General features: G+C 37.5%; 1 protein-coding gene across 4 annotated transcripts; it reads left to right on the plus strand.

Moving 5' to 3' along the window:
* Positions 1–5,454: 5,454 nt before the first annotated feature.
* brdt (bromodomain, testis-specific) lies at positions 5,455–19,498 on the plus strand. Of its 4 annotated transcripts, none has more exons than XM_080297432.1 (20): positions 5,455–5,594; positions 9,405–9,675; positions 9,809–9,946; positions 10,213–10,348; positions 10,542–10,678; positions 10,994–11,335; positions 11,427–11,555; positions 12,478–12,675; positions 12,764–12,945; positions 13,061–13,350; positions 14,182–14,292; positions 14,366–14,545; positions 15,815–15,870; positions 15,962–16,136; positions 16,496–16,566; positions 17,004–17,064; positions 17,159–17,265; positions 17,566–17,738; positions 17,970–18,186; positions 18,297–19,498. In XM_080297432.1, exons 2-20 carry the CDS (start codon positions 9,484–9,486, stop codon positions 18,357–18,359), a joined length of 2,958 nt encoding a protein of 985 aa, XP_080153558.1. In that variant the 5' UTR covers positions 5,455–5,594; positions 9,405–9,483; the 3' UTR covers positions 18,360–19,498. The 4 variants fall into 4 exon arrangements, with proteins under 4 accessions (XP_080153558.1, XP_026015759.2, XP_026015757.2 ...); XM_026159974.2 differs by having other exon boundaries at positions 5,514–5,666; XM_026159972.2 differs by lacking the exon at positions 5,455–5,594 and adding an exon at positions 5,729–6,005.
* The last annotated feature ends 1,131 nt before the right edge of the window (positions 19,499–20,629 follow it).

The following is a 20,629-nucleotide window of genomic DNA, read 5'->3' on the forward strand; positions in this document are numbered from 1 at the left end:
ATGTAATAAGTAATGGACTACCCATAATAAACTCTTTTGTTCGGCTTCTTTACATGATGTTTCAAGGACACAGACAATGATTTTCTTTTTATACTGGAAGGATCATTTCCTTTTTATGGCAAAGGTAATCTTTCAAAAGACAACAAAAGCAGATTAATGTGTTCAAAGCCAGAATGAAGACAGTAATAAATATATGCAGAATATAAAGTGGTCAAGTTTAAAGCGCAACCTTTTCAGTGTCCTTTACAAGGTGGATAAACACAAAAAATAAGTGTCTCAAAACACTGTTAGTAGTGAAGTAGAACTACAACACATATGATATCAGTATTTCAGAGTATTGTGCTTTTCCTTTGTTAACGGAACAGCAATGAAGGTTTTATGAAGTGTACTTTCACCTGACAACACACCCCCACTTTCAAACACACTGCATCTCAGTAGTCAATATTGTCAGCAGTCATCTCAGAAATATAACAACAATTAGACGCCTCCATTGTACAGGTATAGCCACTGTTCTAAAGAGGGTCAAATATTTGCTTCTGTAAGTATTGCAAAAAGACCAAAATCAGATGTACTTTATGCAAGACAAGCCTTTTTTCTCTGATAATATTTTATCTTGAATTGGGTTGAAACAATATTTTTTTGAATGAAAAGAATAAGTTATTATCACAGCGATAGTCCCCCTTGCTTTGTCCTCGGTTCAGCAATGTTTTTGGACACTCCAAACGTTTGAGCAGGGCAGGGTTGTTATTGGACTGCTGTTGACTTGGATTGCAGTGTGTTATCAGATGGAAAGAGTGAAAAGGGATTTTCTGGCCCACATTTTCTCAGTCACACAAAGGCCACAAAAAAAAGACAAAGCCAACGTTAAAGCCTCATTCCAGCTGGCTCTTGGTACAGCATGGTGTCTTTGACTACTGACCAGGACAGCATCTCACATGTTCTCACTTTGATTTCAAATACCTATCAGTAGCAGGAAAGATGAGAGGGCTTACTGTAGAGCACTAGTTTTATGGTAAAACTGGGGGTTTTCTCCTAAATCATTGCAGAAACACATCTGATTTCTATTTAAATGTGGCCTATTGCTTTTAATTCATTTTAAAACCAAACCAAATGCTGCTAGACCACTCCAGACATCTTAAGTTAGATGAATGGATATTCCATCTGGTAACAACATATGAAGACAATAATGCAGCAGGTGAACACACAAATCTGCACATGTATTTTTTTTCTCCAAAGTAGTCAGCTGTGAAAGCATAGTAAAAGTCTTCTTGTAATGTTAATTTAACGTAGCTATTAAGCAACCAGACAGATTGGCAGCACCTCTCCCTTCGGGCATGGCCAGTAAACTTACATATGAGATTCTGAAGTCCCTCAATGTGCTCAAAAGTTTAGACTTTCATTTAGTCTGTTGTTTATTCAAAGATTTTAATTATATTCAAATTTTTCCAGGTTATTTTTTTAACTATTTAAATAAAGGTAAACAAAAAAGACATAAGAAATACATTCTGTCAATCTCACATATAGTTTAAAGGTCACCTGGGGAAAAAAATTGTTGACCTCTTAGAGATCATCTCATATCTGTTATTAAAAGACTTTCATTTTACCAGAGTTGCATTAGAGATTTCCTTGTAATTTGCAATTTTCTTTAGAAAAACAGAGTTTTGTGGTGATTTCTGTCACTCAATTTAAATGTGATGCACAACAGGAGATTTAGTAGATTTAGTTCAAAGTTTCAAAATGGGAATAAGTATTTCTTATTCCCATTTTGGACTGAAAAATAGGGTGAAAAATAAGAAATTGCATTTTATTTACACAACATAAAGTGTAGCATAATAAAAATATGGATTCTGTTGCCCTCTTATGGATGGTATAGAGCAAAGTAGGGATTTGCTCAGCATGTTTTTCTGCTCTTCAGTGAAGGAGTTAGACCATTAAAAATAGTAATACGTGCAGCACAAGCAGAGGTAAGAAAAGTGCCATCCTTTACTAAACCCTGCTCCAGGAACAGGCCATATCGGTTATTAAAAGGCAACCCGACAACATTTTTCAAGGGTTACCAAACACGAGACATTCTCAGCCCAACTACTGAGAATAAAATTAATGTAGCATGGTTATATTTCAACTCTATAGTTTTCAATTGATTTAGAATTAGAACACTTTTAATAAGATCATCATTTCCTGGCTGATTGTTGTCAGGCTTTTATTTACGCTGTGTATGAAGTTTGGGTTAGAATCCCACTGGAATTACAGGGAAAAGACGTTTATTGTCATCTGAATAGAGCCAAATATTATTTATTGCCTTATAGCTTTGGAGTTGCTACTGGATTTAGGATCATCTTAGGTGGGAATTTTAAAAAGTAAATAAATTAAAAGTTTTAAGCAAAGTAATAATGCCATCAAATTGTATTTAATGCATAAATACTCAATTTTATAAAATGGAAATATTCTAGTCATTTTGATATTAATGTAAGTTATATTAACCATCATGTCTGTCTTGATGTGTTGTTGTTTGAATTAGAGTTAATCCTGATTATTTAACATTTGCTTAGCTAATACAGAACAATGTGTCACCTAGGATCACTAAAGGTTTGGAATGTGGTAGATCAGCCTTTCCTGAAAATAATATGACAAGTACTTTTCAAGTAACATAAAGTAGCATTAAAGCTATTTGACTTCTGATTAGAAGCAGTTAAATGTGTAAACAGTGTCTGTTCCCTCACTTCTTTTGAGTTTATGTTTGTTCATTCAAAAACAAATACCCGTTGTTTCTCCTCACTTTTGAAACATGGGCAGGGCAGAACCTTTTCCTTTATGACCTCCTCCCTTCTCAACAAGCTTCCGGTAATTGTCAGGGGAACTCACACTGTGTCAGTATTTACGCTCAGATTCAAAACTCATTCTGCCTGCCTATACCTTTCACTTTCTGAACTTCCTTGCATTTGGTCTTTTATTGGTATACTGAAGACTGTTTAACACCCCTTTCTGCCTCAGTTCCTAAAAGGTCTACTTCTTGCATTTAAATTTAGTTTGATGCTATATAAATTACAATATACATGTAAACACGTGTTTTCACTTTAGACTGCAGTCAAAAATCTCTTTTACTTACAAAGATATACAAGTGAGCCTTTAAAAAAAACTAAAACCTCCAAAAAACAAACTGATGTTTATGTTCTGAGTTTACTTCCAGATGTTTAAATGACAGCCAATAATTTCATAATGACATTTAAACAGAAACGTGAATATTCCAGTTAAATAATTTGTGGGTATGTGGGACATAAAGGAAAGCAACATGCCGCCTCCTTTTGCACTCGAAGCTGTATAATTTCACCACACATTTTTGGCCATGGCTCCATCTTGTGGAAAAAAGGTGCAAGTGACTAATGTCGAATTAGTTTTATACTCCTTTTTACTGACAGGCTAAAAGACTTAAAAATACAATATTTTACAAATTACCTTAGAAAGAAAACAGGTAATATACATATAAAAATGCATGCACAAATACACTCACCGGCCACTTCATTAGGTACACTTTGGTAGTGCCAGGTTGTTCCCACTTTTGACTTCAGGACTACACTCATTCGTCATGGTACCGATTTAACAAGATGATAAAGGTAACTGAATCATTCCTCAGAGTTTTTGGTCCATACTAACATCATAGCATTGTGTAGTTGCGGCAGATTTGCAGCTACAGATCCATGATGCAAATCTCCTGCTCAACCACATCCCAGAGGTGCTCCATTGGATTGAGATATGGTGACTGAGGAGGCCATCTCAGAATAGTGAACTCATCATGTTCAAGAAACCAATTTGAGATTAACTGAGTTTTGTGACATGGTGCATTAGTCTGCTGGAAACAGCCATGAGAAGGCTATACTGAAGTCATAAAAGGGATAGCACGAGCATCAGCATCAGCAACATGGTGACCATGGAGTTTAAATGATGACCACGTGGTACAAAGGAGTCCAAGATGTAATATATCCCCTATATCATTATGCTACCTTCACGAGCCTAAACCATGGATACAAGGCTGGATGGATCCATGCTCTCTACCATCCGAATATTCCACTACTAATTGGAACTCATTAGACCAGGTAAATTTTTCACAATTTTCTAATCACAGTGGCAATTTTTTCTATATATCAGATTTCATTAGAAGCAAACTTAATGTACTTAACATGGAAGAACTTAAAAAGTGGTGGTAGGTTTACAATGCCAAAGGCAGTAAAAAACTACAAAATGTAATAAAACAAAGCAAAACAATGCTGATCTACAATCTTCTGTCCAGTTTTTGTGGAGCCTGTATAAACAGGAGCCGTAATTTCTTTTTCTTAGATGACAGGAGTGGCACCCAGTTTGAACTTTGCTAATGTAGCTCCTCTGTTTTATATAGGCATAAAGCAGTCTGGCCATTCTTCTCTGACCTCAGACATTAATAAGGTATTTTCAACCAGAAAACTGCTGCTCACTTGACATTTCTGGACCATTCTCTGTAAATCCTAGAGCGAAAATCAAAGTAGATCAAAAGATTCTGAAATACTCAAAACCAGCCTGTCTGATACCGACAATCATGCATGTTTAAAGTCACTTAAATCACCTTTCTTCCCCATTCTGATGCTCAGTTTGAACTTCAGCAGGTCATCTTCACCATGTCTACATACCTAAAAGCACTGAGTTGACCATTCAGGTTCAATAATAAGGAAAGGAATAATTAGAAAGAATATTGCCACTAAATTAATTAATGAAATAATTGAAAATTTAAAACATGCACCACTTGAATTATAAGAGCAAAGTTCTCCTTTCATTAAAAAGAGCAGCAGCAGGAAGAAGAAATTCCACCAAAGAAGCAGCAATCCACTTGTTGTGGTATAGTAGCCTACAGCCTCCACCTTTTAATAGGGGTAATTAGATTCCAGCATTTCATTTGGCACAAACTCATTTTAAACACAAGATTGGAAATATTTAAAGGGGGGGTGTTTGGTGAATTCTGGACAAATTTGTATTAAATGGCATTACACAATGAAGAAATTTGACCCAGTCCTGGCAATTTTATTGTCACTGCATAGACACACTCAAACTCATTGAAGGCTTGTTTTATTTTAATTGTTCGTACTTAATAACACCAATTTTGTTATTTTTAAATGTTAACTCAACTTCAACTTAAATTCAAGGCCTGTTTCTATTTCGCAGGAAGTAAAATTATGTCTGCTTCAGGTGATCCTTGTAAAAGTCACATTCACTTCAAGCCCTCTAATATTTTCCACTTTCCTTTCACAACTAAGAAAAGCCCTTAAAACTGTTTACTATTGATTAGAAATTATAATGTCTCGTTGCATTTCAAAAGTACAAAAAAAATTAAATGAAAACTTTGAGTAAAGGCGCGTAATTCAAGTTGTTTCCTTATAAATATACTTTTTAAAAAAAAACACGAAGACGATAGACAAAATCGCTTAATAAATCAAGTAGACGTAACGCAAGGGATGTTCGCTGCTGAGAATTGTTTTGTAGCTTAGTTCTGTTTAATGAAGGCAAATTTCCCGTTTCTGAGTCAGCCCGTAAACTCATCGCTCCGCCCAGATCCCGGTTTTGTGTTCCCGGTGAGCCACAGACACGTTTCCCCCCACAGTTACCACAAGTCCGCAGCCTGCTTTCGCAGGCTCACAAACCAGGCGAGTGGCATTATTATTTGCAGGAGTTGCTCAGCGGAAGCAACCGATAATGTACTGGGATGTTATCGAGTTACCATTTTGTTGGGAACGCTCAACATAAATCTGTAACTCGTGGTTTAAAGAGAAAAACAGTTAGCTAAACACTTTGCAGGAGGCTGTGTGACGGTGATTTTAATGTCATTTTTTAAAAACTATTTCAAAGAAAAACACGGGTAGGTAGGTAGAATATAGGCCAATCAAGTCTGGAGTCTTGAGCAGAGGTGTATAAATTTGAAGTGGTTGCCTTAGAAACGTCCACAACCGAAGAGTTGAACGCAGGATTCCGCGAAATCTCGTAAGGTAATGTTTGTTAGTACGACAAAGACGACGACTAAGGTAGTAGTGATGATAACCAGAGCAAACTTGTATTATGGTGGTTGGTGAATTTTTATTTCCCAATATGTTGGACTTATATAAAAGTCATCAAACTGATAGGAAGACTAATGAAACGTGACCGCTTCTAAACACTTCGGTTATTAGCGCGCTTAGCCGCGTTAAATGCTTGCCTAAAGCGACTTGCGTTGAAAAGAAGAAAATAATTTACAGACTAGCTGTTAAGGTTTTTTTTTTGTGCAAGATTCAACTGCTAAAATGTGCAGAGATGAAAAATACAAAGCGTTTAACTTTCTAGCGCTGACGACCAAACTCATCCGGGAGCATTAGCACATCATCAAGGTTGTTAGTGCATAAAATACAAAATGCTACTACTTAAATTGCTCCGTTAGTACGCGGCAACTGTGGTTATTTTATTTGGTATAGTACACCGACTGTTGGTAAGGTTAGCAGGCAGGCGGACTAACCGGTGGGCGTGACTGAAGCTGGTTTTTTAAATGTGCCTGCCATTTATTGGTTTGACAGAGAGGGCGAGAGACGCACTCCTGTGCATCTCTCCAAGATCTTGGCTGCTCGTTGCTTAAAAGCAGGTGACGTGAAGCACTTTAATCTATGAAAAAAAAGTAACACAGGTTGACCAGGAATCAAACTAGGTAATTCCCAGTGATCTGTTGGCTGATAACTTGGCATCTGGTGTGTCAGAGAAAATAAAACCAGTAAAGAACAAAAGGCGTGAATGCCTTAAAAAATTTTAATCTACTGCAGATAAACGGTATCTGAAAATCATGCAATTAAATTATTTCTCAGAGATGCATCTGGATCTTCTGTTGATCCATCTACTGCCTCATCAGAAATGCTGATGGAATGTTGGGTGTTTGGTTCAAATCATCATTATTATCTACAAAGGAGGTCAGCAGAGAAATACTTAGCTTGCAAACATGAGCAAAATCCAGAATCCTGTCACCTATACATGTATAATTTGCAATCCAACATATTTCCTTCAGCACACAGTTTACAACTGTGAATCTGTACATCATCATCATTACACAGATCTTTAGTCACCACATTTACAAATTACTTTCCCAAGCACATTGAGGGGACAAATTCAGTTATGGTACATATGTTTGTAGAAGCCATTATCCTCTTTTTAATGTTGAATTCAGTGTCACACTGAATAACTTGAACAGGCCCTGAATAACTGCTGGCAGCCAGCACTAAAAGGAAACCGCAACTAAGTGATTAATAAGACCATTTCCAGTAATCCAGTGTATGTTTAACTATTTAGAATGCTCATTAATGTATGATTGAAAAGGATGGGTAACAATACCCCAACGTATCAGACCCACATAGTGTACTTAAAGGATGCAAACATACTGTTGCTTCATCTGAAGTAAAATGTGCACTGGAGCAGTTTTGGAGAGATGCTGTAGATGGCAGTATTACATGTGTCTAGCACAAATGAGTCTAGCACAAATGAGCCTCTCCTAAGCTTCCATTCTTAAAGAAATATTTAAAAAAAAACAACAACAAATATTTCTTTTCTGTTTGGATTCTGCTATAAATCTAAGAAGTGTTTGTACATACTCATTTTCTGCTGAAGAGACTATAGTTGTTAGACTCATTTATTGATATTAAGGTTTTTTTAAGAGAAAAAAGATTCATCCTTTGCAGCTTTATCTTTTTTTTCATACAGTGGGTAAATTAAGTATCAAACACTTCATCAAATTTCTAAATAAAGATATATCTAAAGGTGCTATTGACATGAAATTCTCACCAGAAATTTGCAACACATCCAGTCCATACATGCAAAGAAATCCAACCATGAATGTCCATAAATTATGTGTAAAAATGAGAAATGACGCAGTATTGAACGCACTTAATGAAATTTTTTTGAAAACTTAATTTGTTTGATACTTTTTACAAAAAAAGGGAGGGGCTGTTCTTCCACACAGTCGTTAAATCCTGCAGGTTTCCCTGGGCCCCTGCTTTGAACTCTGACCTTTAGTTCTTTCCATAGATTTGGATTCAGGTCGAGTGATTGGCTTGGCCGTCCAAGCAGCTTAATTTTCTTTCCTTAAACCAATTGAGTTTCCTTGGCTCTGCATTTGGTATCACTGTCTTGCTGAAATGTCCACCCTTGTTTCAGTTTCATCATCCTGGTAGATGGAAACAGATTTTAATTAAAAATGTCTTGGTAATTTTTTCCATCCAACAGACCCACACCATGATATCCCCACCTCCAGATTTCACTATTGGTGTTTTGGGCTAATAGAAAGTGCCCTTTGACCTCCAAACATGGCGTGTATTGTGGCATCCAAAGAGTTCAATTTTGGTCTCATCTGACCACACTATATTTCCCCAGTATTTCACAAGCTTGTATAAATATTGTTCAGCAAAATTTAAAAGTGCTTCAACATACAATAGAGTCTTCCATGGTAAATGCACATACAGGCCATGGCAGTTCGTTTCATTACTTACTGTTTTCTTCAGAACCATTGTACCTGCTGATTCCAGGTCTTTTCACAAGTGGTCCTTGGCTCTTGGACAGCTGGTAGTTCTTTTCACTGCTCTGTCTAAAATCTTGGCTGGTTCATGTTGAAATGGTGTTCTTTCCACTTCCAGATTATGGCCACAACGTTGCTTACTAGAACCTTCATTCATTTAGAAATTGTTTTGTAAACAATGCCATCAGTATGTTTTGCAAAAACAAGGTTGCAAAGGTCTTAAGTGCGATCAATAGTTTTACATATCAAGGGATGTTTCTTGTGTAATGACTACTACTACTACTTCTTTTTTTTTTTTTATATATTATTTGGCTGTGTGATACTTTGGTAATGAAACCTCTTTTTATAGGCCTTCAGTTGGGACTGCAAATTAATATTAGCTGATAAAGAGGCAGGCTTGCTTTCTAATTACTGATAGATTTCAGCTTGGGTCATGACGTCCATACCCGTTTGCACCTCTCTTTCTTCATGTGTTCAATACTTTTCCCTGTGTCATTTCTCATTATTACACATAATTTATGGATATTTATGGTTTGACTTCTTTGCACGTGTGAAATGGATGGATTGTTACTGACATCTTGGGGGAATTTCATGAAAATGGCATCTTTCGAAATATATTTACTTAGAAAACTGGTGACATGTTCAATACTTAATTTTACCTTTATGTATTTGGCATGTCTTCAATTTTATATCAAGAATATGAATGCTATAGCAGTCACGGGGAGTATTAATGCTCAATATAAATTTTTAAGAATTTAGGGGGTCGAGAGACTAGTTTGCGACATTCTTGTAGTAAAGTAGTTTTGTTATATTATTGTTGGTTTAATCAGCAGATGCTTTCCTTTTTTCACTTGACATGTAGGAAAACGTGGTACGAGCATCGAGTTTCTGCAAAGCAATTTCCAGGTGGCTTTACCCCTGCATGCAATTTGGATATCGCAATGTCTGAAGGGAACGTCGGCCCCCCTGTGAGTGGAAATCCCCCTCCACCAGAGGTCATAAATTCCAAGAGGCCTGGACGTGTAACCAATCAGCTACAGTATCTGGAGAAGGTGGCGCTCCAAGCTTTATGGAGGCATCAATACTCATGGCCTTTTTATCAGCCAGTGGATGCAGTGGCACTGTGTCTCCCAGTAAGTAGTAAAATTGTAGTTGTAGCACTGCAGTAAGAATGCAGTCATGTGTATGTAATGTTTGAACCTAAAACTGTCTTCATGAGCCACACTTCAGAAAGGCATGTTTTCATGTTCATGTCTTTGTCTTCAGGATTATTATACAATTATTACAAATCCAATGGATCTTGGCACCATTAAGAAGCGGCTAAAGAATAGTTACTACTGGCAAGCAGTTGACTGCATAGAAGACTTCAATATTATGTTCACCAACTGCTATGCGTACAACCAGGTAAGATGATAATAGTTATGTTGCTGTATGATACCAAAATATAACCACAAAGCACATTTCATATTCCTTCACAGAAGCAAGATGTACAAAAATCAGAAGTAGTCCTACAATGAAAAAAAGCTGGACAAAAAAATAACAAAGTCACACTTTTGTTTTGTGTAACTTTTGGTGCTTAACAGTATTGGAATGCATCTCAGCAGTTTAAACTGTCACAAAAGCACATTTGCCTTTTTTTCCTATTTAATGCATCATTTGTCTTTCCACAGCCTGGGGATGATATTGTCTTTATGGCAAAAACCCTCGAAAAGCTTTTTCTGCAGAAACTTTCTAAAATGCCTCAGAAAGAGTTTGTGGTAGAAGTCACTACAAAGGACCTACAAAAAGGGAAACACTCTAATGCAGGTATGTTGCATGCTCCTAACTAGTAATGCAGGGTCATTTTGTCCTGTCTTATAATTTTTGTAAAATTTTAAATGAGAAAGAGAAACTTCAAAAATGATATTACGATGTTACCACAGGAAGATATTAAAATTGCACTGATTTTGTTCACCATATAAAATTTTGTTCATGTTTAACTTTATCACCTGTGATGCAGATGCATTAAAGCACCGATCCCTCATGTCAGAGGTTGTTCTTCAGCAGACTGTGACAGTCATTCCTCCAGATGTCCCTCAGTCGAGCCTACCCATCCAGCTCTCTGCACAAACTGACTCAACACTAAGCACTGAAATGGTTTGCGAGCAACTTTCAGAATATACATAAAATCATGCAGTGTTCTATTTAAGTAAAATGTGAGATAAACGTTTTACATAAACTTAGCTGTACTAGTAACGGTTCCTTATGCGATTGTCTAACCAAAGACCTCAAACAGTGCATACATTTAGTATAGTAAGTGCATCATCGCATATAGATGATCATCATTAACGAATGATGTCAGAAGCTATTAATCATATTTATTACTGATTGTTTTTGTGCCTTAAAACAAACTTTTAAATGTCACTTTTGTTATTTGTGTCCCGCTGCTTTTTTCCTTTTTTTAATATCTAGAGCAAAAAAGGTCTCAAGCGGAAAGCAGACCCCACCACCACCTCAGTGATCACCAGCAGTGAAGTCTCCCCTGCTGAACATTCAGCACCTTGTATGCTGATCTCCCACAGAGGCAGTGGAAGGCCCATCAAGCGTCCTAAGAAAGAATTGCCTCTCATTGAGGCCAAGAAGGTCAGACTGTCTGAGCAGCTCAGATGCTGCAATGACATCCTGAAGGAGCTGCTCTCAAAGAGGCACTCTGCATATGCATGGCCCTTTTATGTGCCAGTCGATGTGGTTGCTTTGGGTTTGCATGACTACCATGATATCATCAAGCATCCCATGGACCTGAGTACTATCAAGGTAAAATGTCTGAGCTGATTAACTGAAGCATGTAATGTGATTTTCAGTATATGGTAGATCAGTTTTCTCAACAAAAATGTTACTTCCTCAGAAAAAGATGGATCAAGGAGAGTACGGAAATGCAAAAGTGTTTGCTGCCGATGTTCGCTTGATGTTCTCCAACTGTTACAAATACAATCCACCTTCAAATGAGGTGGTACACATGGCAAGAAAACTTCAGGTACAGTTTATCAATTTATTGATTTCTTAAATCAGTAGGACAATATTTAAATGTAAGTTATGTTTTATGTTTACCTTCACATGCATTTTGCATGTCCTTAAAGCCGCATTCACATCGAATGAAATTCACTTGTCCGACATTGGTTGGTTGCTTATTGTTGGTCACTAGTTGATATGTCTTTTAATTACATGCCTTAAAGTTGTACCCGCACACCTCAGCTTGCAAAATGGCATCGGCTTCCTGTTATCCCTGGTTGCCAAATTGCTGCTGGTTGCTTCCTCCGGGGATGGGGCTCTGGGCCTAAAAAGAAAATGTGTTGTAGGTGCTAAACTTGAAATCTCCTCCTCCTCCTGAGCAGATTCCCACTTAAGTGATTTATCTGCTGTTTGCTGACTTCTGAGAACATTGCAGTTAACAAGTGTTATATGATTTGAAACCGTTTACAGTGTTGTATCATCATGAGCCACATGTACAAGACACTAAACAGAAGCACAACAACAGCATGCTTATTATATGTTAGAGTGCGTCTTAGCAGTAACTTGTTCCACACATACACCTTTTGAACCAGTTTCAATTGAACTCTAAAAACACCCCCAGATAAATAGTTTTTCACTTAGTTGCAGCTGCAAAATGTTAAAAAAAAAAAACTAGTGTGGACTTTTAGGAGGAAAGTGTCTTTGCTTGTCTAACTATCCTGTGATTATGAGCACTTTTTGTACAATAGGGGTGGTTTACAATTTCTTTGTGCATGATGGAGCATTTTTGCCACTAATCATCCCCCCAAAAAACAAAACAAAAGGCCTTCAAATACAACTTGCTTTGACATGCCCCTGTAACAGTTGTATAGACTAACCTATGTCAGTTGACGAATTACAGTTGGTGTAATTGCTAACAATACTGCAAAACTATTTTGTTTTAACAGGAAGTTTTTGAGGCCCGGTATCTGAAGCTTCCCCATGAAGCAGAGTCCTATCAGACATCACATCAGCAAGAAAAGGGAAAAGGAAACCGAAATGGAAGTCTGTCAACTTCAGAAAGTTCTGACAGCAAAAGCTCATCATCTGAGGAAGAATTTTCATCAGAAGGGAGAGCCATTCTGCTTGCCAATCTGGAGGATCAGGTCAGTATTGCGCACACAGTAACAAGCAAGCTTTGAGAAATAAATTACTTCAGTGCTCTATAGTTAACTTAAATGGCTCGCTTTTCAGTTGAAGGCTGTCAGTGAGCAGCTGAAGAAGTTTGTCCAGGATCCCATGATGAAATCAAGGAAGAGAGAAAAGCTGAAGAAGGAAAAGAGATCAAGGGAAAAGGATGTAGCTCAACTAAAGAACAAATCCTTTAAATACAAATCTGTTGTTCAAAGTATCGCACCCAGCAGGAGCTCTTCCTTGTAAGTGAACCCCACTTAATCAATCAATATTTTTGTATTTTTTACCTAACATAAACTGTTGGGCTGTGTATGCTACTATATAAACGAAATATAAATATTTCATATGTATGTATAGGAAAGAAACCAGACCTCCTAACCCCCGTGAATCCATGAAAGATGAGGGTTCAGCCCCATTGGCACCAATTACTTACCAGGAGAAGAAACAGTTAAAACTGGACATCAACAAGCTGCCTGGTGACAAACTGGGCAAGTTGGTGAAAATCATCCACACCAGGGAGTCTTGTCTGCGAGATTCCACTCTGGAGGAGATTGAAGTTGACTTTGACATGCTCAAGTCTTCCACACTGCGAGCTCTGCAGAGGTTCGTCGCAGAGTGTCTGACTAAATCCATCAAGAATGTAACAAGTAAGTACAGCGTGACTTAATCAGAAAATACAAGTTAGTCTGCTAAACTTGAAGTGTCTTTACAGTGACAGTGCTTGCTTATCAGGTCAAGCAGTCAAAATCTGTCAAGTAATGATAAAAGAAATATTAGGTTTAGTATATGCTTGTCTTTATACATACAGTACAAGTCAAAGGTTTGGACACAACGCAACAACTCATTTAATGGCTTTTGTTTATTTTTACTACTTTCTGCCTTTTAAATACACGCTGAAGACATCAAAAATATGAGGCAAAATGTATGGAATCATGTAGCATAAATAAACTCCGACTTTTAAGGTGTCGTGGATAAATACAACAAAATAAAACTAGCACCGGTACAGAAGAAAATAAGATTTATTCATAACACAAGTGAAAAGACCCAGGAAGACCGAGTTAACGATAAAAACGATAACAAAATAATGCTAAAAAACAATAAAAACCCTGAAAAACATACATTTCACACCCGAGCCTCACGACCCGGTACCAAACGACTCCGGTCCGTGGCCCGGGGGTTGGAGACTGCTGCACTATATGAATATTCTCAGTAGTTACAAACCAAAATTCTGCTCCACAAATGTATCTAGCATGAATTTTTCAAAAAATGGCTGAAGAGTAGGTTTAAAAAAAAAAAAAAAAAAAAAAAAGTCTGTCCAGTCTGGAAAATAATGGGAATTATACTGATATTTTTCTACTTATCAACACAAACTGATAAAATTATAGTATTTACAGCAAAATAATTAAACAATAAAAACAATGTTATGTTAAATAGAAACATAATTTTTCAATTCTGTTGTTGTATGTCGTGCTTCTCAGAAAAAAGACCCAAGCCCACAGGAGCAATCCAGACTGCAAAACTAAAGTATGGCGGAACGTCTCAGACTGTCGGCAAAGACCAGCACTTAACTGGTAAAAAGAGGTCATCAGGTAAGAAACAGATTTGTTGCAATGGTACTTCCACGTGTGAGACAGTGTAAAAATGTCAGTCTTGTGTTAACAGCTCAAGTCGTGGCCTCTCCTGGTCTCAGCTGCTCCTCAAGTGGGAGCAGCAGCAGCAGCAGCTCATCCGACAGCAGCAGCTCATCCGACAGCAGCAGCTCATCCGACAGCAGCAGCTCATCCGACAGCAGCAGCTCGAGTAGTCTTTCTACCGCCTGTGATGCCAGGGACACTGAATCAGGTCTGGTGCTGTCTTCAGCTTCTCCATCTCTTTTTCCCCTTCTTTCTTACATGGGTGCCTTTTTTCATTAATTTGTTTTATTTATTTATTCAATTATAAAGGTCTCTTTTCTTTTTTCTTTTTTCTTTACATTTCATACACACCTTTTTGTAATCTGCTGACATGGATGAGTCCTGCATGTTTGTACCAATGACAGCTGCAGTAAAGTCTCGGTCTTTTGGGGGGTATTTTTTTTCATTGTTTTAGTAGGCACTGAAGTGTGTTGCATAATAGTGGTGCCATTAAACAGAAAAAGCATAACTCATAAAGTAAATTTATGCGAGGCTGAAAAACGGCATCTCTGATGGGCGATTGGTGCAGTCAGGCATGTGTGCTCTCTCTGATGACAGGGTCTTATTGCTTTTTTTTCTCTTTTTTTTTTAAGGAAAAAATAAATGAGAGCTTATGTAACAAACTATTCTTATTTTATGCTGCCAAGATATCTCAAATAGCTTGTTTTTCATGATGTTTGAACAGGAAACTTTAAGAGGCTGTAGCCTAAATTAAAGAAGTAAAAAATCTAATCATATGCTTACCAGCTACTTTTTTTTTTTAGGTATCCGGTCTTTAAATGATGACATGATGAATCCTGCTTCTGGGCCCAAACTACCCTCCGTTTAATAAGGCTGTTTAACCCGTTTTAATGCTTTGTATCTTGTTCTTTTAATCTCAAAAAGCCCCTAAAAACAGTCAGTGATCACTGTCAGCCTCTCTCGCTTTTTATTACCGCTATTCATTTCAAAGCTCAGTTTTTAAAACCTTACGATGTAACTACAGCCCAGCCCATGCAGCAGTATATTAATGACTAACCTCGTATTGCAGATGGATTATCTCATTTGTTCTCCTGACTGAAGTTTGGTCCATTTACAGCATCCTGCCATGCGACTGCATTTGTCCCTAACCATCGGGAACCCTCACGTTAACTTTTATCGAGTGGGAAAAAGTTAGCATTCATCCTCCAGCTTCACTGTGTTTATGTTATGCTAACGTAGCTGTGTCGCTAGCGATCACGTAGCACATCATTAAATACCAGCTAGCGAAACTTCATTAACCCTATTTGGGCAACCACCTACTTAAAAGTCCAGGTGAAAAAATGAATAATTAATTAACACTTGGAACTATTTAGCTTTTCTTGAAGGTTGTGTGAAAAGCAAATTGTTATAAATTTCACGGTGTCTTATTTTTCCAATTTATGGCACAAAATGAGTTATTATTGTCAATGTTTTTCAGTGCTGAAAAAGAGGAAGCGGAAATCTAAAGACCATTGCCAAAAGGTTAACAAAAAGGTAAAAAGATTCTCTTTTTTCTTTATTCAATAGATCAATGTAAGCTGGCGGGTTACATTGATAAGTAAGACTGTAATTTCTTGTGTCAAAGGTGAGACATGCTGCTGGTAAACAGATGTTGGGAGGAGCAGATTTGACGAAAGCATCCGTCAAGACCAGTCAGCTTCTTGCTAATGGGCAGTCTGTAAAGAAAGCAAACAGGGAAGGACATCCAGCACAGCACGATGCAGCGCTAACCTTTGATGACTTCACTTTATCGCCTCCAGGTAATGTTTTTGTCTTTACAAATGCAACATTTGTCCAAAAGTAAAAAAAGATTTACCAGCCTCTTGAAAAGATCTTTCCACAAGATTCTTTATTTCTCAGGACTAACAGTTTTCCCACCATGAAAAGTACAGTAACAGTTATCTGATTTTACCACCACCCATTTACCTGGTAGGCCAGACAAAGAACTAGCGCCTCCTTACCCTCCCCCCGCTCCTGGTTTGGAATATAATACTCATGCTTGCCTTTAGTTGGTTTTACTCAATAGTAGCACATGTGTTTAAATAAATGTGCAGAAATCTGCTTCTTGTGTCATTGTAATGAGTTGAGAATGAATTCCTGTAATTTACTGTTTGTCCAGATTTGTCTGCACTTTTATCCCCCATGGGATCTCCCGTAGAGCTACTGGACTGGGCTGCTGCAAGATTTGAGGTACGTCAAAAAAGGCACATTTCTGCACACAAAGGCAACTTTTACAAAATCTGCTTTGTAACAGCTTTTGGGGTAGATATTAGATACATGTTTTATCATATGTTAGGAAATATGTGTAGGCATGTGCTGCAACTACTATGAACAGGCCAACGTCAGTACCAGCAGCTGATTTAAAAAAATAACGTGCCTGAAATGATAATGAAGAGACCTTTATTAAGAACGTGTAGTCTAGCAGAATCTGCCATCTTTCCCAGCAGCAGTTTACTATTGCATTATGTAGGGATATGTTTTGTTTATTTGGGGTTTTTTTCTCAGCAATTTGGAGCCTTCATAATTTGAGTGCATGAGTTAGCCACGTGGAAAAAACTGCACCCACCCATTCCATGTGTCATAGTTGAAAGCTATGGTTTTTAAACAAAATTTTGCTTTTCCTGCAGGGTCCAGTGCTGTCCCCTCTTGGAGACAGCCCTCTGCAATCCAAAGACGAAATAACACCCAGTAAGTCGCTTTAAATCACTTATTATTACATCACCATCTTTAAAAACTACCGTTTTCTTCATAATGTTAGGAAATGTTAACTTTATTATTGCAGATTTCAGATACACTGCAGATCTTCCTGACAAGCAGTTGATTAATGTGCCTAACACTGATGCTGCGAGTAAATCTGCTGAGGGTGAAAAACCCCAAATTCCCAAAAAGGTTGGTTTAATACTCCAGAAAACTGTCATGATCATTTATCTTACTTTTATGTGCTGATATAGCTGGAAATTATATCAATGTTCAAGGATGTGCTGCTTTTTATGTGCATTATTCATTAGAAAGTGGTGCAAATACTTTCAAATGTGGTGTTTCCACCACCAGAAAGCATTAAATTATTACAACTTAACTTTTTTTTGTGTTTTTTCCCTCTAGTGGCCAAAACCTAGCTGGTTGATGCCAACAAATGCACACCAATGTTTGAAGTGAATGTGTCTAAACATTGTGATTTTCCTTGCTTAGGATATTGTGGTGAAAAACATCGAGCCTTGGGTGAGATTGGGAAGACCGAGAGAGAGGGTGATGCTACCTCCAAACAATTCCTCAAAAGAGACCTTCAAGATGTTTCGTGAAAAACTACTGAAAAAGAAATTGTTGGATGAAAGCAAAAAGATCGAGGCTCCTGAAAAGACCAGGTGTTCACACAGTTAATAGTTAAAGCATTCGATGTGAATTTAAATTAATAGGTAGATTTAATTAAGTTGTCAGGCATACAGTTGTTGCCTTTTGGCCAAAGTTTTAAAGATGCCAAAACTACTGAGTGCCTGTATTAGTTGCTATAAGCCAAGATATATATTTTTTTCTCTGAAAACATAATAATTGATTTAAAGAGAGCAAAGTCAGTAACTTGGGTATTCTCCTTCTAGTCTACAAGTCCCATGTAAATCAGAACAAAACCCACAGCCTGTTAAGGAAGTTTCGGGTTTGCCTGGAAGTATTCGCACAGAAGGTCCCTTGGATGCTCCCAAACATGTTGAACAGCAAAGGTCTAAAAAAAGGCAACCTCTAATCACACAGTCGTCTTTAGATAAAGAAAGAGAGCGGGCCCGCCAAAGAGCGCAGGAACGTCGCAAGCGAGAAGCAGTGAGTACCTTCTGTATCTGTTTCAGTGATCCATTTGTATCATTTCATTTGATTTTGGTAAAAAATATCACGTTAAACTGTATTGCTGTTTGTTTTTCTCTTTTATATAGATGACTGGTATCGACCTAACATTGCAACGGGATGTCATGACTAGATTTGAGCTTGACCTTTAAACTGGGCGGAGATTTATCTGAAACGTGTTTGATGTCTTGATAGTTTTTTTTCCCTTTGATGCCCTGTACATGTCATTAAACCTAATAAAATAAATGCTTCATTTGTGGGGGTGGTAGTAATTTGAGCCCTTTTCAAACATCATTTCATCATACTGTTAAGAGTTAATTTTGTTAATGTTCACGCAGAGAGTTTGATCGGACATGTCAGCGATGGAGGAAACCACAGTATACACACAATGTTTCCACTTTTGCAACAAGCATATTTTAATATGCTCGTCTTTATTTAGTGGAGTAGTTGGAAAAAAATTTTTTAGTTTTCTCTGCACGGTATGTCCTTCTGTTTGTTTTATAGTGCTGCTGAGAGGATTAAAAGAGAAACATTTTAATCTTAATGCACTTTTGAAACTAAACTGTTGAGATACAAATGCTATTATGTACATGTTATTGCATCCCAAAGATGTGGGAAAGACCTGGCGAGATTGATGTTGTAAGCATTACGGAAACCTGACCAGGTGCTCTTTGGCACAACTTGACAAAATGTTGAGGCGCCATCAGGTGAATGTAAAGTCGTGCACATCTTAAAGGGGCTTTAAGTGCAAATGGATTTAGTCCTTACTTAGCATTTGATAAATGCCTGCACTAGTGCCCTCTGGATTTTCGCCTGACTAGGGTTAAAGTGCCTTCATAAAAGAGTTATGTTTTTCTCTACTGTTCAGAGGTAAGATATGCACAGTAAGCTAGTTCATATCCCATGTACTGCAGTTTCAATGCCACCTTGTTGCATTGTCTACTTAAACATGCAGCGGTTGTTCTGGTATTATATGTTAATGTCCTGTAAGTGTTTACCATGGTTTTGTTAATACTGACTTAAATATACTTGAAATGTAAACAGAACACTGTAGCATGCTTACACACTGACTTTTTTCTTCTTTCTTAAATATTCTTGGATTTTTTTATTTTTTTATTATTTTTTTTTTAACTGAGCCAGGAAAAAATATTATAGTACCAAAGTTTTCTTTGTGCAATTGACTTCTCAGTTCCTTGAGTACTTGAAATGCCAAATATTGTGTTAGCTGTACATGCAAGGCACTTTGTTATTCATGCAGTTTTTTCTTACTCAATAAACCTTTTTCACTAAACAGTCTGGATCACTTTATCAAAATATCAGGTTACTGCACAGATGCAGTTTACTCATAATGCAGATGATCCCCCATAAATCCATACAAGAGCTAATCATATGGTTACCAGCATGCACCACAACCACTGGTAAGTTTTCTTTCATTTAGTTCTGGTTGCTGTGCTGCATGTCATGTCAGAGTGCAAAATAAAACCCAACTGCTGGCAGGGCAAATTAGCTAAAGGTATATTATTTAAACAATTTAATCTCCACACACAATCTTCTACACTAATTATTTATTAACTTGATGAAATATGAAGGAGCTTGACGTGTGTGTGTGTGTGTGTGTGTGTGTGTGTGTGTGTGTGTGTGTGTGTCAAGTTCACATTATTTATGCTGTCACGGATAAAGCTACACACGAAATTATTAAACTTGAACTTTTATATTGTGCTTGATATTTAGCCAAGCACAGAATATATACTTGTTAATGTTTTCATGAATACAGAAACATATCTAAGAACTGTTTCCATTCTTTGTTAAAATCAACCACATGTTCTTTGGAGTTACTATTCATAACTGCATTGGTAATAGTGCAGTCATGAATATTGATAATCCATTAATTAGTGATGAGTTTTTGATAAATCAATTGGATTTAATTATAGATGAGGTTATTCTCTTAAATGCATTAAAATTAGAATCTAAATGTCTGAATGTTTTAGTAAATTTCTACAATATAAATGTGATGTAGCTGTAAATATGTTGTAGTATTCCCATAAGTTATCCTAATAACAAACCGTGGGTAACACAGGAAGTCAAAGCTGTCCTCAACATGAAGAAGAAGGCTTTCAGGAGCAAAGTGAAGGAGGAGATGAAGGCAGCACAGCGGGAGGTGAAACGCTGCCTGAGGGAAGCAAAGGACACCTACAGGAGGAAGGTGGAGCAGAAGTTGGAGAGGAACAATATGAGGGAGGTCTGGAATGGTGTGAAAACCATCACAGGCCACAACACCAAGAAAAGCACAGTGGGGGGGACTGTGGAGAAGGCAAACGAACTTAACAACAGGTTTGACCAGCCCACAACCCCCCCACCCTCACCTTCACTACAGAGTCCAATCCCCACTCTCCTACCTCCCTCGCTTCCCCCCCTTCCTGAC

The sequence above is a fragment of the Astatotilapia calliptera genome, chromosome 23 (genome assembly GCF_964374335.1).
Source record: "Astatotilapia calliptera chromosome 23, fAstCal68.1, whole genome shotgun sequence".
In the NCBI taxonomy this organism is placed as follows: domain Eukaryota; kingdom Metazoa; phylum Chordata; class Actinopteri; order Cichliformes; family Cichlidae; genus Astatotilapia; species Astatotilapia calliptera.

Bases quoted from the DNA above. Each gene is read 5' to 3' on its own strand.
- brdt (XM_080297432.1), top strand. From the start codon at position 9,484: ATGTCTGAAGGGAACGTCGGCCCCCCTGTGAGTGGAAATCCCCCTCCA. The intron at 12,676-12,763 runs GTCAGTATTGCG...CTCGCTTTTCAG, and splicing joins TTGCCAATCTGGAGGATCAG to TTGAAGGCTGTCAGTGAGCA. The intron at 16,567-17,003 runs GTACGTCAAAAA...CTTTTCCTGCAG, and splicing joins GGGCTGCTGCAAGATTTGAG to GGTCCAGTGCTGTCCCCTCT.